Source organism: Alexandromys fortis, unplaced genomic scaffold (genome assembly GCF_014885135.2).
Source record: "Alexandromys fortis isolate MF-2015 unplaced genomic scaffold, M_Fortis_MF-2015_v1.1 scaffold_95, whole genome shotgun sequence".
Classification (NCBI taxonomy): domain Eukaryota; kingdom Metazoa; phylum Chordata; class Mammalia; order Rodentia; family Cricetidae; genus Alexandromys; species Alexandromys fortis.
The window spans coordinates 2,645,667-2,665,041 of record NW_026067990.1 but is presented as its reverse complement, the minus strand read 5'-3'; the positions used below and the strand labels follow the sequence as shown (position 1 = coordinate 2,665,041).

At 39.3% G+C, this 19,375-nt stretch overlaps 1 protein-coding gene across 1 annotated transcript; it reads left to right on the top strand.

Annotated features, from left to right (window-relative positions):
• Window positions 1–15,702: 15,702 nt before the first annotated feature.
• Window positions 15,703–17,142, top strand: Ldoc1 (LDOC1 regulator of NFKB signaling). Its single transcript, XM_050159663.1, has one exon. It carries the CDS (start codon window positions 15,856–15,858, stop codon window positions 16,306–16,308), a length of 453 nt encoding a protein of 150 aa, XP_050015620.1. The 5' UTR covers window positions 15,703–15,855; the 3' UTR covers window positions 16,309–17,142.
• The last annotated feature ends 2,233 nt before the right edge of the window (window positions 17,143–19,375 follow it).

Sequence of the window (19,375 nt, the reverse complement as noted above, 5' to 3'; positions counted from 1 at the left end):
CACACACACACACACACACACACACACACACACACACACACACACTGAGAGGAAAATTTCTGGAAATTTCACTTAATATGCTGATCTGCAGTCCCACTATTTTCTTACAATAAAATTTCATTCTTTATAACTGAATAAAACTCCATTGTGTATGTGCACCAGTTTTTTTTGTGTATTTATTTTAATAGGCCTTTGGCACAGTTCCATATCTTGGTTACTGCGAATTATGTTTTAATAAACATGGATGTGCAAGTATTTCTAAGGCAGACAGACATACTCCTTCAGGCATAGACCTGGATCGTATGGTACTTCCCATTTTAGTTTGTAGATGAATCTGTATATTGATGGATATACCAGCCTACACTCCCTCCACTACCTGAAGGTCCCTTTCTATAAAGTGTTGCTCAACACTTGTGTTTTGTTTCACTAATGTTAACCATTCTGATTTAAGTGGAATTAAGCACAATTAATAAAAACTCAGAGAGAGATATTGGAGTTCAACCTGAACATCCAAAAAGCAAGAGTCAGCCACTGACTCTTACTCGACTTCAGTCTGAAATGACAATCCTGCCTCCAGGAATATCAGAATGAGACTGTTTTAGAGGTGTTACCTCCTGTTTTATAATCCTCTCTAGGGCTGAGATTAAAGGTATGCACTCCTGTCATTAAAAGCATGCACTGCCCGGTTTCTATTGCAAACTAGTGTGGCTACTGGGAGTAAAGGTACTTGTTATTGTGACCTGGTCTGTAAGGCTGACCTGTGTGGCTGTTTCACTTTCAGATTTTCAGGCAAGCTTTATCTATCAAATTACACTTGAAATGCCACTACATGTGGTGAAATCTTGGTGTAGCTTTTAAAAAGTTTGAAGACTTCCTTTATGTATTTATTGGTGATTCCTTTTTTTTTTTTTTTTTTTTTTTTTTTTTTTTTTTTTTTTTTTTTTTTTTTTTTTTTTTTTTTTTTTTTTTTTTTTTTTTTTTTTTTTTTTTTGCTTACTTTGAAACTTCTCTTTGAGTTCATTGCCCATTTACTGACTGGGTGATCTGTAGTCTGGCTGTTTATTCTGGGAGGTTCTTTCTATATTGTAGCTATTAAGTCTCTTTTAGATATATAGCTGGAAGGATTTTTCTCACATTCTCTAGGCAATTTCTCAATCTGCAGATTGTTTCCATCACTGTCCAGAAGTTTTCACATTTTCATTTATTTATCAGTGCAGATATTGGCTTTGGAATACAGAAATTCTTTCTAGAACAGGGTATGGAAAGTGTTTTAACTGTGTTTCCCTCTAGACTTTTTAAAATTTACAGTTTCTAATTCAAGTATTTTTCCAAGTTGAGCTGATTTTGGTACAGAACAAGAAATGATGATCTAGGTTCACTTTTTTATGTGTGGATATTCAGGTTTTCCAGAATGTAACAGAAGAGGATGCCTTCTTTAATGTATGTTTTTGGCATCATTGACAAAAACCAGGTAGCTGAGTTATATTTTCTCAGGGATTGGACTGAATCTCTGCATTGCTTTCAGCGGGTGTCAATTTTTACAATATTGTCTTCTAATTTATGAAAAAAGATAGCTTCCCATTTATGTGTAAGATTTTCAATTTCCTTCATTTATGTTATATGTTTATTGGTGTATAGATATTTCACCATCTTGGTTTGGTTTATAGGTATTTTATTATTTTTGAAATTTCTCCATCCCTTAAAGCCAGATTTTTAATAGAAAATTAACATCAGTGCTCTTCAAAATATCACATAGAATAAAAAAGGAAAAAAAAACTCTGAAAAACCCATTTTATGAAGCCAGTGATATGATACTTTCAGTAAAGAAAGTATAGGTCAGTTTCTCCAATTAACATAGGTTAAAAAAATACTCAATGCAATACATGCAAAGCTGATTCAACAACACATTAGAAAGAGCATACACAGAGTCAGCCGGGCAGTAGTGGCTACCACCTTTAATCCCAGTAATTGACAGGCAGAGGCAGGAGGATCTCTGTGAGTTCAAGGTCAGCCTGGTCTACAAATTGAGTTTCAAGAGATCCAGACCTATAACATGAAGAAACCCTGTTAGAACCACTCCACCCCCCAAAATGAAGACACAGGTCTGGAGATTTGACTCAGCAGTTAAGAATACTTTCTGCTCTTGCAGAAACACAGGTTTGATGCTCAGCACCCACCTGTAACTTCAGCTTCAGGGCATCTGATACTCTTGTGGTCTCCACAGGCATCTGCATGCACATGTCCACACACACACACACACACACACACACACACACACACACACACACACATGAATGCATGCACGTGTGCACATCTGCATGCACATATGCACATCTTTATGCACATGCGTGCACACACACATACACAAACTTGCAAATCAAAGGTAAATCTAAATAAATCATGTTTAATTTGTGAAGAGTTGGTCCTCACCTGGGATTTTCTTTGGTGGGAGATGATTTCTGTTTCAATATTGCTGTTCATTATAAACCTGCTTGATTTATTTTATCATATTGACTAAATTTGGCAGGTCATATTTTTCTCAGAATTTATGTAGTCTAGACTTTTTTTTATCATTTATCATTTTGGAATGGAGGTGTCGAGGTATTTCCTATTCATCTCATTGATTTCATTCATATCTCTCTGTTAGTAGTTTTGCCATCTGCTCTTAAAAATATTTTAAATCTACTGTCTTCAGGCTTTAGATCTGCTCTAATCTCCTATTTTAGATCTCCGTTTTGAAATCTTCAAATTTCCTCTAAGATCCTTAGTAGATGTGGAAATATATGCCCCCATGGAAGAAACGAGACACTGAATTTCCAAATCATTTGAGTAAGTACGAACATTTCTTCATGAGAACTCTACTGAAAGGCATTGCTAAATTAAAGAACCTTTCTCTGTTTTTCTAATACTGTAGTAAAGTCATAAAGGTTCTGTTTTCACCGCACTGCTCTAATGGAGATAATAGATTTCACAACGAAGCAACATAAAATTTTTTTCCCGAATCTGTCCATCAAGTGTGCTTTGGTAGAATGTTATGTTTCAGAGACTTAGGTGACTGAGTTCATTACTCATCCCATGAGGGGAACTTGGGAACCAAAATAAATTTCTCCCTTATATCCTCTGGTCCAGGCATTTCATCCTAATATTGAGAAAGGTAACTAAAATACTTGCAGTGGAGCTCTTATGTGCTAAACACTTAAAGCCTTTTTAGAATTGTGACAATGTGCAAATCCAGTTTAATTTGTTATATGAACAATTAGAGCTAAATTGTCAACACTGAAATTTTGTTTTACTTTGTGCATGAAATGAGGCAACCTAACTGTTTATTGGTCTTTGTTTGGGGAAATATAGGAAAAATGTGCCTTTGAAAGGCAGAAACTGAGTGCTATGGGCTTTATTTTGTTTCTTTGTTCCTCTAAACTATGATTTTCTCTCATCTCTAAGGCCAAGCAAAATAGCAGCTCTTAAAGGAAAGGAGAAAGCATATCTCACAGGAGATGAACTTAATCCCTGGGCTGATATCTCCACTGTCTCTCACAGCTGAGGCTTGTGTTGATCATGTCTGAGCGTCACTTCCAGATAAAGTAAATCTATCCAAAGTAGCGGGAAAACCCCAAGGCTTTCCATAGTGTGAGTTGCTGTAGGTGTGAATATCTCTAAATGTGGCCCAGCAGGATATCATCTGGTGTCTTAATGAAAGGCAATTAATATAAAATTAGTACTTCATTCAAATGGCCATAAGACACTTAAGGACATGTTCAACTTGCTTAGCGATCAGGGAAATGCAAATCAAGACAACTTTAAGATACCATCTTACACCTGTCAGAATGGCTAAAATTAAAAACACCAATGATAGCCTTTGCTGGAGAGGTTGTGGAGAAAGGGGTACACTCATCCATTGCTGGTGGGAATGCAAACTTGTGCAACCACTTTGGAAAGCAGTGTGGTGGTTTCTCAGTAAATTTGGGATCAACCTACCCCTGGACCCAGCAATACCTCTCTTGGGAATATACCCAAGAGAGGCCTTATCATACAACAAAAGTATATGCTCTACTATGTTTATAGCAGCATTGTTTGTAATAGCCAGAACCTAGAAACAACCTAGATGCCCTTCAATTGAAGAATGGATGAAGAAAATATGGAATATATACATATTAGAGTACTGCTCAGCAGTAAAAAACAAGGTCTTCTTGAATTTTGCATACAAATGGATGGAAATAGAAAACACTATACTGAGCGAGGTAAGCCAGATCCAAAAAGAGGAACATGGGATGTACTCACTCATATTTGGTTTCTAGCCATAAACAAAGGACATTGAGCCTATAATTAGTGATCCTAGAGAAGCTAAATAAGGAGAACCCAAAGAAAAACATATAGGCATCCTCCTGAATATTAACCTTCATCAGGCGATGAAAGGAGACAGAGAGAGACCCACATAGGAGCACTGACAGAAATCTCAAGTCCAAATCAGGAGCAGAAGGAGAGAGAGCACGAGCAAGGAACTCAGGACCACGAGGGGTGCACCCACACACTGAGACAATGGGGATGTTCTATCGGGAACTCACCAAGGGCAGCTGGCCTGGTTCTGAAAAAGCCTGGGATAAAACCGGACTCGCTGAACATAGTGGACAATGAGGACTACTGAGAACTCAAGAACATTGGCAATGGGTTTTTGATCCTACTGCACGAACTGGCTTTGTGGGAGTAGGCAGTTTGGATGCTCACCTTACTAGACCTGGATGGAGGTGGGTGGTCCTTGGACTTCCCACAGGGTAGGGAAACTTGATTGCTTTTTGGGCTGACGAGGATGGGGGACTTGATTGGGGGAAAGGGAGGGAAATGAGAGGCGGTGGCGGGGAAGAGTCAGAAATCTTTAATAAATAAATAAAAAATTTAAAGAAATAAATAAAATTAGTACTTCAAATGAAAAATTATGGGTAAGTCATGTTTTAGAGAAATTTACATCTATAAATTTACATCTATAAATAACACCCTCAACCATACAGATTATTTTATTTACTTTTCTATTACTATGATAATATAATGTGACCAAGGCAAGCTATAGAAGAAATGGTTTATTAGGAGTAACAATTTCAGAGGTTGAGTCCTTGGTCTAATGGCGGGAAGCATGGCAGAAAGCTGATATGGATGCTGCTGGAACAGAGGTTGAGCGATTAAAATTTGACACCCAAGAATAAGGCAGAGAACTAACTGGAAATGGTGTGGGCTTTTGAAACCTCAAAGACCACCTCCCCAGTGACACACCTTCTCCAACAAGGCAATACCTCCTAACCTTTCTCACAAATAGTTCCACCCCTGGGAACCAAACATTCAAATCTCTGAGCCTCTGGGGGCCATTTTCATTCAAACCACCACATTTCTCTCATTGGCCTTCATAGACCTGTTGCCATATCACAATGCAGTATTCGTTTAGTTCAACTTCAAAAGTCCCCATCGCCTTTCACAATCTCAACACTGTGTAGACTCCAAAGTCTAAAGTCTCTTCTGAGACTTGAAGCAATTTATTTCCTAACAGTAACCTCTGTAAAATAAAAAGGTAAATTACATATTTCTAACATATTTTAATTGGTTGTTTTTTGTCAAGTACATATACTTATTTTAAATATGTGGATATATAGTATTTATTCAATATGAATTAAACTAAATTCTGAACGACAAACTCAATATCATGAAGAATGTTAGCCATGTTACTATTTAGTTCCTATCTTCCTTAATTATCTTATTTCTACATTCTAACTGATAGATAAATTATGTGTTTTCAATATGTATGACAGTACATTCATTAATTTTAGTTTAGCCTTCCATTTAAAAAAATCTATTTTTGTCAGATTTCCACTAATCTTCTACTGCTGCCATATCAAATTATCACAATTTATTTGGCTTACTCAGCACATGTTTATCAACCTATCGCTAGGAACAAAAATCTGACAAATTTCAAGGTTGTGCTCACTTGTAGGGATTGACTCTCCTTGTCTTTTTTTCCTGTATCTCCAAAGACAATACTGATGGGTCTGTCTTTCTTCGAATTTAACTGTGACTACACAGATCTTCCTTTTTTATCATTTAGAATAAACAATAATGATTATACTACAAATAACGCAGAATATTATCTATATTTTGTAGTAACCTTTATTTTGTCAAGTTCCATTTAATATAAAATTAAACATTAAGAAGTTTTAGAGACTGTGCATTGTTTTCCTGTTGGCCACAAACACCGACATATTTTCAAGCTTTCTTTGGGAATCATAGAAGAGAAATCTTGAAACAGTTTTCTAGCATCTTCTTCACTAATTAAAGTCTGGCAATGAGAGAGAGACATTGACTTAAGACTGAGAAAGTGGTTCAGAGCAGTCTATTACATGATGAATTAAGTTTCAGATTCACAGGGGCTTCTTGCTAAGCAGTTGAGCAACCTTCACTTCATTCTGGCAGAAGGTCAGATAAAAATCACAACAGATTTCCAGCCCATAGGTCACCGAGAGAAAGACAAAAACAACACCTGAATCCCTGAACTGGAAAACAATTCTAACACAGGTTAAAAACAGACAAAATTTCTACTACTAGATACTTACCGCAATGGCTACTGCTAACATCATCAAGTGTGTGAAAATGCCACCCCTGTACTAGGCAAGCAATTCTGCAGTGTGTACTAACTGAGTGTCCTCTAATTTATTCTGAACTTTCTGTACTCGGAGATAATAACATTGTACAACACATATTGATGGCTCAGTCCACATGACAGTTCTCTTTCCACTTCAGATTATAAGCTTCCCAATAGTTTTAACTGTACTTCTGTTTTAAATTGAGGTTCTTAAAACCCTTTACTTGCTCCAATTAATTATTTAAAGTGGTTCACAGAAGTCAAAATGTACTGTTGACTTATTTTACTGGATATTATAAAGACAACAGATAAATTACATAGATTGAAATATGTGCTTCTCCATGTGTCTCGCTGTTCAGTTTTTTGACTAGGTTCTTTTAAGTATTTTATGGAGAATTCATTGTATAAGCTTGACCCTTGAATCGTAGAAAACAATGTAATGATAGATTGGACTAGGGAATGTGATTAAACCCCAGTAGAATGAATGGGGAAACGCAGCAAGGTCTCTGATAAGATTCTTGGCAGCTCCTCTGTGCATTCCTTCCTTCTGAATATGAAGCAGAACCTACTGGGCAATGAGGGTATTATTATGTTCCACAAAAACCAGATAAGAGAATTCCTCTATGGCCAGTTCTAAAGCAGAAAAGAAGTCTTTCTACATTCCAGAAAGAAAATTGTGGTTTCTACAGCCTGCCTTGGGGAAGATTTGTAAGGCAAGAACTGTAGATAAGACTCAAGATAATTGCCACCCGGTTACCACCATCTCATCCTGTGTCTTTTGATGGGGCAATCATCCTTTTGGAGAGTGGGAACATTTTTCTCTATCTTTCTAAGTATGAACTGGCCTCCACATTTTATTATTTTCATTTTCAATGTTGTAGAATTTACCAAAAGTTTTTTTATGAAATTTTTTTTCCAATGTCTCTTCCTTTGAGGCATCTTCATCCTTCCTATTCGAATCACTTTCCAATTTCATGTTCGACTTTCCCCCATTGTTTCATTATTTGGCCAGTTTCATTCAGTTTTGTGAAATAATGCAAGGTTTTGCAATTAGGAGGAAAGAAAGGAATGCAATAATCTTTGTTGTGCGTGCACTGATATCAGATGTACAATGACTAATAAGAGACTTTTCTATAATATTAAATTTATGTGATGGATCACTTTTCATAGTACATAGCTGCTATTATTATAGTTAGGTGTGGATTACAGAGTTATTAGCAGTATCTGATCTTTATGCAACTGTTGTTTCATGTGACATAAAGTTGGTAACTACAGTATAATCGGGGAAGTTGATATTAGTTAGCAAAATGTAGTTGTTTGTTAGAAATTCTTTAATTAAGCACCCTAGATGGAGTGATTTCCACAACACAAATTAATTTTCTCACTATTTTTCTGGGTAGAAGAAAAGATCAGGATGTTATCATGGCTATTCCTTCTGAAGGCTGTAAGGAAAGATGTGCTCTAGGCCTTTCTTTGCTTTGCAAATGGTTTCTATTTTCTTTTGTCTTCTGTGCTTCACCTATTTCTCAATCTCTTAAAAGAATGCCAGGCACAGTTGCTTTAACTCTTGCCATAGTGAATTGTATTTTAAATAAATAATGAATATAATTTTCAAATAAGTTCACATTTTTTATATGGGATAGGACTTGAATATATAAGTGTCACGGGTATGGGACAGAATTTAGTTTCACATGGTAGCTGAAATTTGTGCTTGTGTGATTTGGACAAAGAGAATTCCTCCTGTTTACTAAAGTTGGCTCTAAGTGAAATGCAGTTAAAATGTGAACTTCAGTTGTAATTTTAAAAAATTTCTAATTATGGTGTTATAAAGAATAGTTTCAAGATCCTAAGAGTCCTCTGTGTTCCAGTTATTCTTCCCTCAATGACTCCAGCCTCTACCAATGTTCTTTTTTTTCCATGTCTCTTGTCTGGTCTTTTGAAAGTCATTCACTTAAGACATAACTTTCTAATATTATCTTCTTTTATTTATCAATATGATTATATTTTTACTTGGCAAAGTGTATTCACTGTTGTCATGTTTATTATCATTTGATGGTTTAAACTTTTACTACTTACTCCAGGTATCAGTCTGTTGAGTTTGAAAGTATATATTACATATGTGATGCATAATAGTCAGTGTTTTGTCTATTCATTTTCTTAATGCTCTTTTCTTTGAATAGCAAAATGATTTTAATTTTATGTTAGGTCTTTAATTGATATAAAATTAATATTTGTATACCTTATGAGATAAGGTATGAGGTTCAGTTTTTCCTATGACTATGCAGTAGCTCCAGAGCAAAAACATGATACTATCAATATCAATTTGCATTCCTAAGTATAGCATCATTTTTTTTGTTAACTATTCTCCAGCAAAGGTAACAAGGACTCCTTTAATGTCTATTTCTGGAGATGGGGCATAAAAATACATGATGAGCTTTGCTTATTATGTTATTTACTATTCCAGAAACAAAATTTTCAAAGAGTGAAATAGAATCTAGCTTAAAATGTTCCAACTGGATACATCTGGGAAATTTGTGCACTGACATGAATAATGATAGTAACAGATTATAACTCATTGAAATATGAGAATTTCTAGATTCATACTACCAAAAATAAATGGATAGAAAAATATGGAAACCTCTTCCTTAATAGAATGTAAATTCATGTTAAATATCTAATAAGGAATACAAAACTATTACTTTAACTTAGGAGTACAAACACCTGTCAGAAAATATTGCACTCATGAATCCTAGACTGGCTGAAGAGCACCTCAAATCCCGAATCCTCTTGCCTCTTCCTCCTGAGATTTGATGTTATATGTATTTACCACCACATCTAGCCCAAAAGAGACTTTCTAAGTTACTAGACTACAGTTTTATGACAAAGAAAGACTGAAGAATTGTTCCAGAGAATAAACAGTATAGACTTCTTCAATAAATATAAGAAACTTTTGGATTGTGATCTGAATAGGTAGTACCTGACATTGGTGACCATCATGGATTATTATATGAAAATCTAAGTGCCAGACCCAAGATTGAATTCTGGAACTAAAGCTTCATTTTTGGTACAATTGGAGGCAATTCTAAAGGGGTGAGTGGATTAAACAGTAGCATTCATCAATGTCAATCACTGTGACTTGTTACATATTTTGAGTTCTGGAGGATAGTGTAGGTTTTTTTGTTTGTTTTTGTTTTAGCTTAGCTTTGTTTTGTTTTAGCAAATGCACATCAAAATGATAAATACAAATGGATTTTTATGATTGTAATTATTGACTGGTTCAGAAAAGGTAATTAAATTATATAGACTTCAATATGCACAAATAATGACACATAGCAGAACATAAAGGAATTTATAAAATTCTTACTTGTTTCTTGAGAATTTAAATTATTTAAAAGCTAGTTTAAAAGGATTTGTCTTTAAAATTTACCATCCAGTTAATTTTCTTATCTGAGTCATACTTATGAGGAGGTCCTTTTAGCTACTTTTTTAAAAAATACAGAAAAAAACCCCAAGAAGTTGAGATCCAGAGATGCTCAAAACTTCCTCATGACAGAAAATGATGCAGACCTGGACCAGTGCCATATGTAGAACTGCTGTGTCATCACCAACACTTGTGTGTTCTTCTTCAAGTTTTTATAACTTTAAGAAACCTTTGAGCTTGCTTCCTACATTTTATTGATCTCCTCTGGATGCTCTAGTCCTCATTTGTCATCTTTTTCATTAGTGACATTTGTCATTGTCTTCACTATGAACTGTGTGATTACATCTCCGCTTTTCACAAACAGTGTTGCTCTGGGAAGAACCAGGAGGAGGTGAGAACGAGTCTAGTGATTACTCGTATACAAAACTCATCTCATTCTTGCAAAGTATTCCTTCAGAGAACTCATTTTCTATGTTTCAAGTATTTCCAGTACTAGCTAGTTCTTACATTTTAAGTTAACCCATATTCCTTACTTAACTCTTACACATGGATCACGACTTCTTGCTTCATTTTTTATATGTCTTGATTCCTTGGCGCCTGGCTGGTGTCCCCTTCTTCTTTTGAGAATCCTGTGTCTGGCTGTCACCTCTATAGTTCCTTCCTGGCTACTGACCTGTCAACTTTTTATTAACCAATGAGAGTAATACATAATTACAGTGCACAGAAGGATTATTTCACAGTAATTATGAGAGCAAAAGTCAAGTGACACTTTAGCATATTCTTCCAACTACCCATCCAAGAGTAAACTTTTGTATTTTAAGCTTTGTAGATAAATTTACAGATAATGGGTTAAACAAAAGAGATGAAATAACTACATAATAAAATTTAAATACTAGTAGTAATATAGTGGCTGCAAGTCCAGTAAATCATAATACTCAAGTAAACAATTATATGTTAGTGCACATGACACTTGGCAGTTTTCCAGACAATGTGCTTTTCTTGTATCATAGTGATGGAGGTCCTGCCACTGGACATACTTATTCATGAGGTAAATGGAGGACAAAATAATAAAATGACTTGCTAAATCCATACAGTTAATAAGTAATAGTGTTGGAACTTGAATTAAGAATTTTCAAAGAACAATGGCAACGGGTTTTTGATTCTACTGGACCTATTGGTTTCGTGGGAGCCTAGGCAGTTTCGTGGATGCTCACCTTACTAGACCTGGATGGAGGTGGGTGGTCCTTGGACTTCCCACAGGGCAGAGAACCCTGATTGCTTTTTGGGCTGACGAGGGAGGGGGACTTGATTGGGGGGGGGGGAGGGAAAGGGGAGGCGGCGGTGGAGAAGAGACAGAAATCTTTAATAAATAAATAAATTAAAAAAAAAGAATTTTCAAAGACTATTTTCTTTACAATGCTTTTCTGAGATGCATTTGGATTTCTTGGGCTCCTTACCCAGTACATCAAGTGGAAAAGGCAGAATCTAGGTCCGGGAGAATGTGTTTCATCAATTTTATTCTCTTTCCTTACGTTTTACTTGTCAGATAAAATCACAGGGCAGAAAGAATTGTTCCTATGTATTTGCTAACTAGTTAAAAGGTTTTCTGGATGATGGAAAACTGAGCCTGCATTGAAGCAAATAGTGAGTAATTCTTAAACAACCACAAATTGTCGCAGACCACTCTCTTAATATCTGTTTCAACAGTTTGAACATTTTGCCAAATATTGCCGGAAATATAGTAAAATGCTAGGAACCAAGTAAGCCTGGAATCGTTTGTGTTATGAGTGTGACTGATAATAAAACTGGACAATAGAAAAATAAGAGCAATAATCCTAGAGACAGCAAATTCTATAATTAGAGTAATGCAGAAATATAAATCTAGTGTACAAATAAAAATTTATAATGCATTAATTTCTAGAAATCTATGAATTTTATAGATTGCTTTGATACCATAATTTTCCAGTATCCTTTGAAAGAGTAAAGAGGGTATGGCTCTGAGGTCCTGAAGGAGGGGATATTGTCTAGCAAAAGAGAGAAGGGTGGAGGGAATGAAGCATGGTGAAAAGGCAAGAACGAGAGAGAGAGAGAGAGAGAGAGAGAGAGAGAGAGAGAGAGAGAGAGAGAGAAAGATTTTGACTTTTCAGTAACTCTGTCAAACTATATTATTTAGGGGAACAATGAAATATTTAGGAAGTTTCCCGTTAACAAAGTTTCATTCAACTGTGAGATTATAAGCTTATTACTTTTATTTAAAAAAATAAAACAGAAGTAAAAAAAAAAACCCAAACTGTTTCTGGGTGCTTTGATAAGTCAGGCAAAATGAAAGACACTTTCTTACTCCTGTCTTATGTCCAGAAGTCATTAAACCTTCCAGACTCAGTTCCTAGATAAAGCAATCCTTCAGTGTGCTTGGCTAAGGGGGTGGTGACACGGTTTGGCTCTGAAGAGTGGCCAGGATCTTTGTCATCTTACAAATCTCCCTTTTAAATGGGCTTCTGCAAGTTGTCCTCTGACCTGCACACACACTGCCCCTACCATGGACATGCATATGCTTGTACCGAAAAGTACACAAAATTAAAAAAAAAAAAAAAAAAAAGCTCTCTGATGTTACTTTTTTTTTTTTTTTTTCCTAGAGGCATATCTTAATACCACATGTGCTATTTGTGCCTCTTTGGTGACCAAGAGATCAAGACATGTCTTTTTTCATGTTTGTTTCAAGAAAATATACCGTCTGCCTGTTAGGTATATACTGAGGCAGAACTTGGTACATGGAACGTGGGTAAAGCAAGAAGCTATGCACCCATGTCCTGAGTCCTGTGTTCTTGACACATGATGTAGTCAGAGCAACCACAACGAAGTTAATGAGCCTGAGAAAAGTCATAGGGACTGCCACTGCCGTGACTCCTTTACCCAGATCTAAAAGAACATTCAAGATCACTTGATGGGGTGAAAGAGAAAGAGGAAGTCTACTTGAGCCCTGGAGCAGGGTAAAAGGGGACAGATAGTCAGATGGCTCTTGACACTGATACCTGAGCCACATGTCACCTGACAGCTGCTTAAGTGAGCATTAGCCTCTATATATGCCGTCTAATCCAAAGCTACAGAGAAACCTTGTCTCAAAAAACTTAAAAAAAAAAAAAAACTAATACTTTTTGAATTTTCTTCCCCACTTCCTCAGTGAGCCATCCCCAACTGCCTGCCTCTACTGCCTGCAAAGTTGGAAACATTTGGGCTGACGAGGGAGGGGGACTTGATTGGGGGAAGGGGAGGGAAAGGGGAGGCGGTGGTGGGGAAGAGACAGAAATCTTTAATTAATTAATAAAGAAATAAATTAAAAAAGATAATGGAAAAAAAAAGTCTTTGCTCAGCTCCGTGTATTTTTGAACAGGCCATTTCCTGCCCTCCAAGATCAAAGGGCACCCTAGAGGGAATCTTGGTGTTTGTCTTATCTGCTTTCCTTCATCCTGTGGTTGCAGGAATAGGACAAAGGTAGTCCAGGCCTTCAAAATGTTTGGCTTTTATTAAGAGCCAGCCAGCCAGCAGGGAGAAAGCTTCCTGCTCAGTCTTCAGTTGTTCTCTCTATGCCCTGCATCCAAAGTGTGTGGTGTCTTCAGCTATGTATGGGCTCTTTCTATCCAGTTATCATGGACAACCAAGAGCACTGTCAGTAGCCTGTATTTTTTAGGGTGCCTCTGGGACTGTTAAGGAGGTATCCAGTGCCCAGCATTGAGACTTTCATTTAATAGCTCATGTTTTCAGGAAGTAACACGGTCTATCCATAATTCCACTTTTTTACATATTATATTTGCTTATTTAGCTTACAAACTAGTAGATTTCTATCAGGCTTCTTCATGTATCCTTAGTCTTGCCTATCCCACCTACACCCTCTCTTCTCCCCAATCTTTTTATCCCCAATTAATCTTTAATCTTCAGGATTTCGAGGAGTTTCTTGTCTAGTAGGAGTGTTAGCAGCACAGGAGAAGACAAGGGCTCATACTTCCTCTACACTCTCTTTTTCAGCAGTGCAAGGCTTCCTTTTCTTTAGATTTGAGCTATGGCTCTGGTTTTCTCCTCTTTGCCAGCCTCCCCCTTCCATGGCTGACAGATCAGTTTGATTGTAAAAGATTAACTAAATGAGATTGCTTTCAAGGGTTTGTCTTGTCATTTTTTATTTCATCAGCCATCATTTTCCCAAGGAGATTGTTTTAGGGTCCAAACTGGAGCTTACTGGACAATTGGAGGATATTTCTGAGTACACTATGTAGCCACCTCTTATTTTTTTCTCTCAATACCTGTGCCTCAAGACCCTTCCCTTTGCCAGACATCTGTGGAGCCCCTTCTCTGGACTAGGCATGTTTGTAGGCACTGGGGACAGAGGGGCTGGCAAAGTCAAGCCCCTTTGCTGCACTGACTTCCCTTTGAAAGTTGAGGCAGGTGATGATATTTAATATGACGAATACTATGTAGATAAGTGAAGTAAGGGTCAGGGCTATGAATTGCTGATAGAGAACACACATACAGATGAGACAGTTTGGAAAGCCCTTTCTCAAAGTAGCATAAAGATGAGGTAGGCAGGTAAAGGGGGAAAGAAGATAGAAGGGACAAAGGTTCTGGGGGGAGGCCAGAACTGCGTGATATGTGTGGGGGCAGGAGACCATGTGAAGAGAGCATGGAGAAGCGGGGCCTTGTGTGTTATGACCAAGAGCTTGCTTATTATTCAGAGCAGCAGAGGGGAAACTGCTGGAGAATCAGGGAGATCCGACTGCCATTCTAAAAGTGTTCTGAGGCTATTCCAGAAAATATGCTCCAAAAAGGCAAGAATGACAGCTAAGGGATTAGACGTGACAGAGGACGAGAGAAGGCAGGGATCAGGGTAGCCGAAGTTATTGAATTTGGAGATGCATTTTAAATAGCAGACACAATAGGTATCAGCTCAAGGCTCCTGGGCCAAAGGTAGTGATCAACAACTAATCACATTCAGAATAGGCAGGCAGAATAATTTTACAGCGCTCATGGCAGTGTATTAGTCAGGAACGAAGTCACTGATAATAGGAATCTGGAAAAATTCAAAGATAGGATGCTTACAAGTGGATACCGTGTGTTGATTTTGGACGTCTTTCTAATGAAATTATTATTTCACAACTGGAGAGTAGTCCTTGAGTATTATTTATTTATTTAATGAAAGAGGCACCCGTTGCGTTTCTATAAGACTCTGAACTCAAATGACGTCCCCTGCAGTGTGGCCCTCAGAGCAGTGTTATTTCTCTGGGAGAAACTTAAACAAACAAGGAAATGTGTTAAAAAAAGAATTACTCTAAAAAGTGCTGATGGTGGCAGGCCCACAAAGGAGCACTGTATTGGATGAACGGACTGGCTGGAGAGAAGTTTCAGCTGGCGCAGACCAGCCCTAAATGCAGAGTTTCTAAGCCCTAAGCTCACACAGCCCTCCACTTTGGCAAGCTTGGCTAGCCCCCACCTCAGCCTTTCTCCTTCAGGCTGGGGGAACTGGCGGGGGCCTGTGCCAACGCTCCCTTGGTCACGCCCTCCTCTGGCCCCCAGTCCCACCCCGGCCACACCCCCACGCCATCCAGCCCCCCCCCCTCGCCACGCCTTCCTCACCGAACTGCGCTGGCGCTGGGGCAGCTTGAGTGACCTTGTGGGTGGAGCTTCCGCCACCAGCTAGACCCTCTCTGCGCCTTGCCCAGGGTCAGCACTCAGCTGAGGACACGCACTTCCTGCTAGGCCTCCGTGAGCAGCTCCGCAGAGCCGACCCGAGCCCCAGAGCCCGAGTCCTTCCAAGCGATTCACCATGGTGGATGAAATGGTGTTGCTTCTGCACGCGCTTCTGGTGCGCCACCGCGCCCTGTGCATGGAGAACAGCCGGCTCATGACACAGCTGCGGTTGCTGGTGTGTGAGCGGGCCACTCTGCTGCGCCAGGTACGTCGGCCGAACTGTCCGGTGCCCTTCCCCTCAAGGTTTCACGGCGAGAGCGGCCGGCTCCCCGAGTTTGTTGTGCAGACGATGGCTTACATGCTTGTGAATGATGACATCTTCTGCAACGACGGCATGAAAGTGGCATTCCTGATCAGCCTCCTCTCCGGGGAAGCAGAGGATTGGGTAGTGCCATACATACTGATGGATAGCCCAATCCTCTGTGATTATCGGGCCTTTGTCGAGGAGATGAAGCAGTATTTTGGCTGGGATGACGACGACGAGGATGATTTTGATGATGAGGAGGAGGAGGAAGAGGATGATTTCTAGGCCCTGAGCCCCCTTAGGCCTAGAGGGGGAGGGCCCTGCAGGCCGCCTCCTCCCTGCCCTGACCTGCTACTCCTCCTGCCACCGCGCTCCCTTTGCATTGCCATCCTCTCCCCTGCCAGTCACTTTGCTCCTTCATCCCTTTTAGTGCTTGTCTTTGTTCCAGTAACCTGCTGCAAGTGCTTGAGTTGGGCCTGGGCCTTTCTCTGAAGCTCACACTGTTCAGCTTCAACCAATCCAGGCACCCCTATCCTAATCTGAACTGTGTTTTGAGCTCCAGCCTTTGTCCAGGCCTGTGTTTGAACTGGTCCGAGCACCTGCATTCCTGCCAGCTGGCTTCCACTGGATCGCCATCCTACATCTGCCCAGAAACGTGTGCCTGTCACCTCACCACCACCACCCACCGCATCTCATCTGCAGCCATCCACCTTTCAAGATAAGGACCAAGAAGAAGATGACGGACTTGGCTACACCTATTCAGACTGTGATTTGGACAGCTCACCAGCCCCTGAAGGGGCCAGTCTTACAGCCTGGTTAGTTCTCTACCTACTCGCAGGTTCCTCCTCTGCCCGACCAGATTGCTGCAGGAGCCTGATGTGCCTGCCTGACAGTTGCAATGTTGATGTTTCTTTTCTTGTGTGCATCAGTTTTGCACAGATGTCACTTTTCTTTCAGAATTGCAGCAGTCCCCCAGATGTGTACATATGGACAAGTAGTACTAAAATAAAAACAAGCTAACAGGCGTTCAGCCCAGATCCCCTCTAGTACCTGGAAAAAGCAATGGCATTCTTTTCAATAAATATCAAGCACTGCAAAACTAGAACAAAATTGTCTTTTCATGGTTAAGAGCTGTTATTTTCTTTTGCCGTTCTTATCTCCATTATTTCATTGAGATCAGGGAACTTGATTCAATTCTAGTATTCTCATGTTCATTTCTAGTCTCCAGAAGACAGATAGCATAGGGTTTTAAGCACTTTGGTGAAGGAATATTTTCTGGGGCTTTCAAGGTGGCATATGAAGGGGTGGCTGAGTAGGGGGTATATTATGTCATATTAGGTCACTTTGAAGAATGAAAGGGGCATTATTAGTAATTCAACTGACAGTGCAGGCATCTTCTTGGGTATAGTAAAGGTTCCTAATACAGCATGGAAGTTCTATCCATTGTCCGGACCGTGGTTATTGAGCTCAGACATCCATTAACTAACTTAGTAAATGGTAAGGTGCTTAAGCTAATGTTAAATCTTCCATCTTGATTGATGGGACTCTAATCAGTACAGCCTACACTTAACCTTCCGCCCTCCTTTGGCTGCAGTCCTTACAGTTTCCTTTTATACATTTGCCTCAGACTACTGCCCATGGAAGTTGGCAAGATGCTTAAATGCTTCCTGAACTAGACCCTGGGCTGGAGTTAGGGTTGCCATCTCTGGGCACAGAGGGTTCAGAGGCAGTGAAGGAGTGGGCAGAGTGGGTACTAAGAATAAAGTATGCAGCTTTGTAAGTTCATTATACCAGGTTACCTCACTGAAATGAACTTGAAAGAGGGGCTATACACGGGGACCAGGAAATAGCAGGGAAATCTAAAGTTTTCTGTATCTACCTGAATGTCTTCATTTTATTGTTCTGAAAGTCAATCCAGCCTTAGCACTTTTGATTGATTTAGATAATACTGTTTAGCATGGTTTCCGGGATGAAATGGGATGCTGATCATCATATGAATAACCTTACAGGTGTGGGTTGAAACAGATCCTGCCCATAAAGCATTTAAAATAATGCTTGCTCTATATTCAGTACTCCACAAGCATGGGTGATTACTTCCAAGCCATTAGAAGCATGGCTCAGCCAGCAGCTTGCTTACTATGAAATTGGCTTTAGTAGGAACATGTCAAGGTGACCAGGAACTGAGCGGAGAGTGAATGAATATAAAGCTGAAAAGAACCCGTTATCTCTTTGGGGCTCTTACGAGAAGCCAGCAGGAATAGCATTTTGCCTGGTAAATAGACAAAGTTCAGAGCAGGAGTCATTTCTGGGACTTAGGACACTTGTTCTCTGGAGGGTGGGGACAGGTGGGGGTAAGGAGGACTTAGCAAAGAGGCCAAGGTCTGGGTGGAAATGGGACTGTTCCGGAGTTGCCGTGTCCAATGTTCCAGAGCTGCTGTGTCCAATGCTGCTGAATAAAGAGGATTGCTGGTGATTTGGAATTCAGTTGCCACTTTCTCCCTTCTCATTGGAAAATACAAAAATCCTTGGAAGAGTAACACATACACTTGGAGACATCACCAATTCTTCATCACTAGAAATAGGGGGATGTGGGATACTGGTGGGATAAGAATTAAGGTATGCAGAGAAGAGCTCTGATACATTACTGCATGCAATGCCCTTGGATTCATAGTGGATCCTTATTGCTGCTGAGAGGGTACCTGGGCCTGAGACAGAACTATAAGGGTGACTGGGGACAGTTTAGGGTAAGGGAGAGAACCTGTTCTTGACTGTATCTATGATGAACCCTTTGTGCTAAAATTGAGGCTACTTAACATCTGTCTGTTCCAAAGCCAAGCAATCTCCCACTCCAGTGGAAGGGAAGGGTCTGTGCTTAGTGAGGCTGCCGTGCCAAGGCAATGTTTAAGGTACGTTCAAGGTAATTAGGCCTAGCAGTTCTGAGCTCTGAAATGTGCGTTTTCTGAGCGCATATAGATGCATATATGAGGATTTCACAGCTGTATGTGGGCAGACATGTAAATGTAATGTGGAAGAACAGGTTATGCTGTGAGCTGCACGGAACGAAAATGTGCCATTTTGTTGTCAAGATTCCATAAAAAGTGCAGACACAGCAAGGGCTCTGCCAGTTAGGGGGGGAAATCCGAAAGATGGTTAAATCCTGAAAAGGCAAATGAAGAAAAGAATAAGCATGTCTAAGGAAGAATTCCACCTAGATGAACTCCATTAAATATTAAATATTAGAAGTAACAGACAGAAGTTCCTGAATTCTTACTTGACAAACTAGTATTGAAATGGTTACTGAAATTGTACTTCCAGTAAAATAAAGTAAGCATACTAATATCAATAATCATTG

Excerpts from the sequence above, each read along its gene's own strand:
- Ldoc1 (XM_050159663.1), top strand. The coding sequence starts at position 15,856 with ATGGTGGATGAAATGGTGTTGCTTCTGCACGCGCTTCTGGTGCGCCAC.